This window comes from Octopus sinensis, linkage group LG28 (assembly GCF_006345805.1).
Source record: "Octopus sinensis linkage group LG28, ASM634580v1, whole genome shotgun sequence".
In the NCBI taxonomy this organism is placed as follows: domain Eukaryota; kingdom Metazoa; phylum Mollusca; class Cephalopoda; order Octopoda; family Octopodidae; genus Octopus; species Octopus sinensis.
The window spans coordinates 9,229,859-9,234,858 of record NC_043024.1 but is presented as its reverse complement, the minus strand read 5'-3'; the positions used below and the strand labels follow the sequence as shown (position 1 = coordinate 9,234,858).

The 5,000-nt window shown below is 40.6% G+C and overlaps 1 protein-coding gene across 1 annotated transcript in view; it reads left to right on the top strand.

Moving 5' to 3' along the window:
• Positions 1-5,000, top strand: part of LOC115225656 (G-protein-signaling modulator 2) — a 116,869-nt gene that overhangs the window by 42,900 nt on the left and 68,969 nt on the right. The window contains exon 2 of the mRNA XM_029796572.2: positions 3,498-3,633. Coding sequence (XP_029652432.1) covers positions 3,498-3,633 — 136 coding nt within the window. The remainder of the gene's footprint in view (positions 1-3,497; positions 3,634-5,000) is intronic.

Sequence of the window (5,000 nt, the reverse complement as noted above, 5' to 3'; positions counted from 1 at the left end):
CCCACTACACTCACGGAGTGGTTGGCGTTAGGAAGAGCATCCAGCCGTAGAAACATTGCCAGATCAGACTGGGCCTGGTGCAGCCTTCTGGCTTCCCAGACCCCAGTTGAACCGTCCAACCCATGCTAGCATGGAAAGTGGATGCTAAATGATGATGATGATGATTAACATTATCATCATTATTATTATTATTATTATTATTATTATTATTAAAGGCAATGAGCTGGTAGAATCAGCAGCACGCTGGACGAAATGCTTAGTTGCTACATTCTGAGTTCAAATTCTGCCGAGATCGACTTTGCCTTTCATCCATTTGGGGGTCGATAAATTAAGTACCAATTGAGTACTGGGGTTGGTGTGATCGTCTGTCCCCCTCCCCAGAAAGTCCAGGCCTTGTGCCTTTCGTAGAAAGGATTATTATTATCATTATTAAAGGTGCTGAGCTGGCAGAATTGTTAGCATTATGGGGTCGATAAAATAAGTACCAGTTACGCACTGGGGTTGATGTAATCGAATTAATCCCTTTTTCTGTCCTTGTTTGTCCCCTCTATGTTTAGCCCCTTGTGGGCAATAAAGAAATAAGAATTGTTAGCATGCCAGGTGAAGTGCTTAGCGGTATTTCACCCATAGCTACGTTCTGAGTTCAAATTCTGCCGAGATTGACTTTAGCATGCTGGGCAAAATACTTAGCAGTGTTTTGTCAGTCTTCACATTCTGGGTTCAAATTCCACCAGGGTTGACTTTACCTTTCATCCTTTTGGGGTTGATAATTTAAGTACCAGCGAAACACTGGGGCCGATGCAATCGACTAGTCCTCTTCCTCTAATTTCCATGCCTTTTGCCTATAGTAGAAAGGATTGTTGTTGTTATTATTATTTTCGAAGCGCCTCCCCCTATTGGGAGTTTTAATTGTTACATATTTTCATTGTTATCTTGCATTTTTACACGGACTTTTCAAACGGACAAAACCCTTTGTAACTTTCGTCCTGTGTTTTGTCCCTTTATGTTTTAATTGATTTTTGTTAGCCCTTGTGGCCAATAAACAAATTAATTATTATTATTATCTATTATTATTATTATTATTATTATTATTTTTATGGCAGTGAGCTGGCGGAACTGTTAGCATGCTGGGAAAAATGCTTCATGGCATTTCGTCCGTCTACGTTCTGAGTTCAAATTCCTTTGAAGTTAACTTTGCCTTTTGGGGTCAATAAAATAAGTACAAGTTGAACAAAGAGGTCGATGTAATTGACTTACCCCTCCCCTAAACTTTATGGCTCTGTACCAAAACTGTTGTTGTTGTTGTTTGTAGTAGTAGTGGTGGTGGTGGTGGTGGTGGTGGTGGTGGTGGCGGCAACAACGACGACTAGTAAATGGGTGTTAATTAGAGGCCGGTGAAAAGAAAAATTTAGAAGCCTATTGTAATTAGATTTTTGAAATTTACGGCAAAGGGTTCCGGGTTCAGTCCCACTGTGTGGCATCTTGGGCAAATGTCTTCTTCTATAGCCTCGGGCTGATCAAAGCCTGTGAGTGGATTTGGTAGATGGAAACTGAAAGATGCCCATCATATATATGCATAACCCATGCTAGCATGGAAAGCGGACGTTAAACGATGATGATGATGTATGTGTGTGTGTATAAATTTGTGTGTCTGTGTTTGTCTCCCCAACATCGCTTGACAACCGATGGTGGTGTGTTTACGTCCCCGTAACTTAGCAGTTCGGCAAAAGAGACGGATAGAATAAGTACTAGGCTTACAAAGAATAAGTCCCGGGGTCGATTTGCTCGACTAAAAGGCGGTGCTCCAGCATGGCCACTGTCAAATGACTGAAACAAGTAAAAGAGTTATGACAAGGATGGTGAAGATGATGATGATGATCATCATGGTGGTGGTGATGGCGGTAACCCTAATTGTCTAAATTATTATTTACTGCTATTAGACCGAGCTGTTCTATTTAGTGATGTCGGTTCTTTGTGGTTTATTTCACATAGACATCAAATCAAATAATTAAATGCCGTGCTGTAATTATCGACGTTCATAAATATTGAATTTGATTCAAGAAGAAGGAACCTGTACATGTAACGAGCTAACGAGAGAAGCTCCACAGCCACTTAACGAAGGAGTGGCTGTGTGGTAAGTAGCTTGCGTATGAACCACATGGTTCAGGGTTCAGTCCCACTACGTGGCACCTTGGGCAAGTGTCTACTACTATAGCCTCGGGCCGACCAAAGCCTTGTGAGTGGATTTGGTAGACGGAAACTGAAAAGAAGCCTGTCGTATATATGTGAGTGGCTGTGTGGTAAGTAGCTTGCGTACGAACCACATGGTTCCGGGTTCAGTCCCACTGCGCGGCACCTTGGGCAAGTGTCTTCTACTATAGCCTTGGGTCAACCAAAGCCTTGTGAGTGGATTTGGTAGATGGAAACTGAAAGAAACCCGTCGTATATATGTATATATATATATATATGTGTGTGTGTGAGTTTGTCCCCCCAACATCACTTGACAACCGATGCTGGTGTGTTTACATCCCCGTAACTTAGCGGTTTGGCAAAAGAGACCGATAGAATAAGTACTAGGCTTACAAAGAATAAGTCCTGGGGTTGATTTGCTCGACTAAAAAAGGCGGTGCTCCAGCATGGTCACAGTCAAATGACTGAAACAAGTAAAAGAGTAAAGAGTAACAGAGTAATGAATTTCTGCAGAGTCACTTAACCTCTGCAGTGTCTGAATAAAGTTGGGATGGTCACAAAAGTACTCACAGCTGAAATGCTTTTAATCAAAGCTCTGCATGGTCAGAACTGACCAAGGGCTAAACGTGCACTAATACCACTAATACTAATAACAAAGGATACATAGCGTAATATAGTCCGAGATACACAGTGACTGAATAAAAGGCAAGACAGTTATACTCTTTACTCTTTTACTTGTTTCAGTCATTTGACTGCGGCCATGCTGGAGCACCGCCTTTAATCAAGCAACTCGACCCCGGGACTTATTCTTTTGCAAGCCCAGTACTTATTCTATCGGTCTCTTTTGCCGAACAGCTAAGTGACGGGGACATAAACACACCAGCATCAGTTGTCAAGCAATGCTAGGGGGACAAACACAGACACACAAACAAACACACATACATATATATATACATATATACGACGGGCTTCTTTCAGTTTCCGTCTACCAAATCCACTCACAAGGCTTTGGTCGGCCCGAGGCTATAGTAGAAGACACTTACCCAAGGTGCCACGCAGTGGGACTGAACCCGGAACCATGTGGTTGGTAAACAAGCTACTTACCACACAGCCACTCCTGCGCCTGGTTGGAAGATCATTAATTCATGGTCTGCTAGGTCAGTACTGACCTTGGGTTAAACAAAAGCAGAGTGTTTTTTTTTTTATTTTTGCTATAATGAAACAATTGTGTTATGAAACCCCTTTGTTTTGCTGTTTTTTGTTTCCTAATTTCTTTATTCATGTTATTGTTGTCGTTGTCGTTTCAGAACACTTGGAGATAAAGCAGGTGAAGCAAAGGCTAGTGGTAACCTTGGAAACACACTGAAAGTTTTGAATAAATTTGATGATGCTATTGTCTGTTGCCAAAGACATCTGGACATCTCTGAGGAAATTGGAGACAAGGTAAACGAAATCTTTACATTTTGGGGGGGTTGGCAGGGTTATATTTCATTATCATAAGGCATCCGGTTGGCAGAATCATTAGCACGCCAGGCAAAATGCTTGGTGGCATTTCAGCTGTCTTAACATCCTGAGTTCAAATTTTGCTGAAGATGAACTTTGCCTTTCGTCTTTTCAAGATCGATAAAGTACCAGTTGAGTACCTATTTCTTTTATTACCCACAAGGGGCTAAACACAGAGGGGACAAAGAAGGACAGACAAATGGATTAAGCCGATTACATCGTCCCCAGTGCGTAACTGGTACTTAATTTATCGACCCCCGAAAGGATGAAAGGCAAAGTCGACCTCTGCGGAATTTGAACTCAGAATTTAAACTCCCTACTACCATATGCAGTTTAAAGTCGTATGTGTGTGTTTGATGGAACTACCACAAGAAATACAACTTAAAACTTTTATAATGGCCTTTGGAACTTTCTGCCAATTAAAAGTTAAAAGAAGTATATCTATCTATCTACCTATCTATCTATATCTGTCTATCTCTATCTCTATCTATTTATCTAATTACCTATCTATATCTATCTCTCTTTATCTGTCTATCTCTATCTATCTATCTATCTATCTATCTATCTCTATTTATCTATCTACCTATCTATCTCTATGTATATCTATCTCTATCTACCTATCTATATCTATCTCTAAGTCTGTCTATCTCTATCTATCTATATATCTATTTTCTGTGATACACGACCTCTATTGATCGTTTTTTTTCTTTCCTCTTTATGATCCCTTTTATCGAAAACCCACCCCACCCCCTTTTTTTCCTTCCCCCAAAAAGAAAAGCTCTACTTTGTAATTTGTCCCATCTGTGATCAGCCCTGTGTGGCTAATAAAGATACATATCTATCTATCTATTTATCTATCTATCTATCTATCTATCTATTTATCTGTCTATCTATCTCTCTCTCTCTCTCTACCTATCTAGATAGATAGATAGATAGAGTTAACCAAACAAGAAAGCACAAAAAAACACAACGCGAGGACGTGGAACAAATATAGTATTATTGGACGCTCAAGAAAGAAGGAGGGCTTAATGTTTCGAGCGGAGCTCTTCGTCGGAAACATAGGAGAAGGAAAGATCCAGAGAAGAGAAGACAGAGCAAAACAAATTGCCAACGGTACACACGAGGTCACATTAGATAGATATAGTTTTATACTTGTCAAAGACATTGTAATCTGTCTCATGCTGGTGCCATGATAAAGTGCCTCCCCTAATACACTCTGTAAAAAGATTTAGTGAAAGGAACGGCCTCTTTCTGTAGACACCAAGCTAAAATGAAACTGATGAGTGAGACGTGGTCCTCCTGTTCAT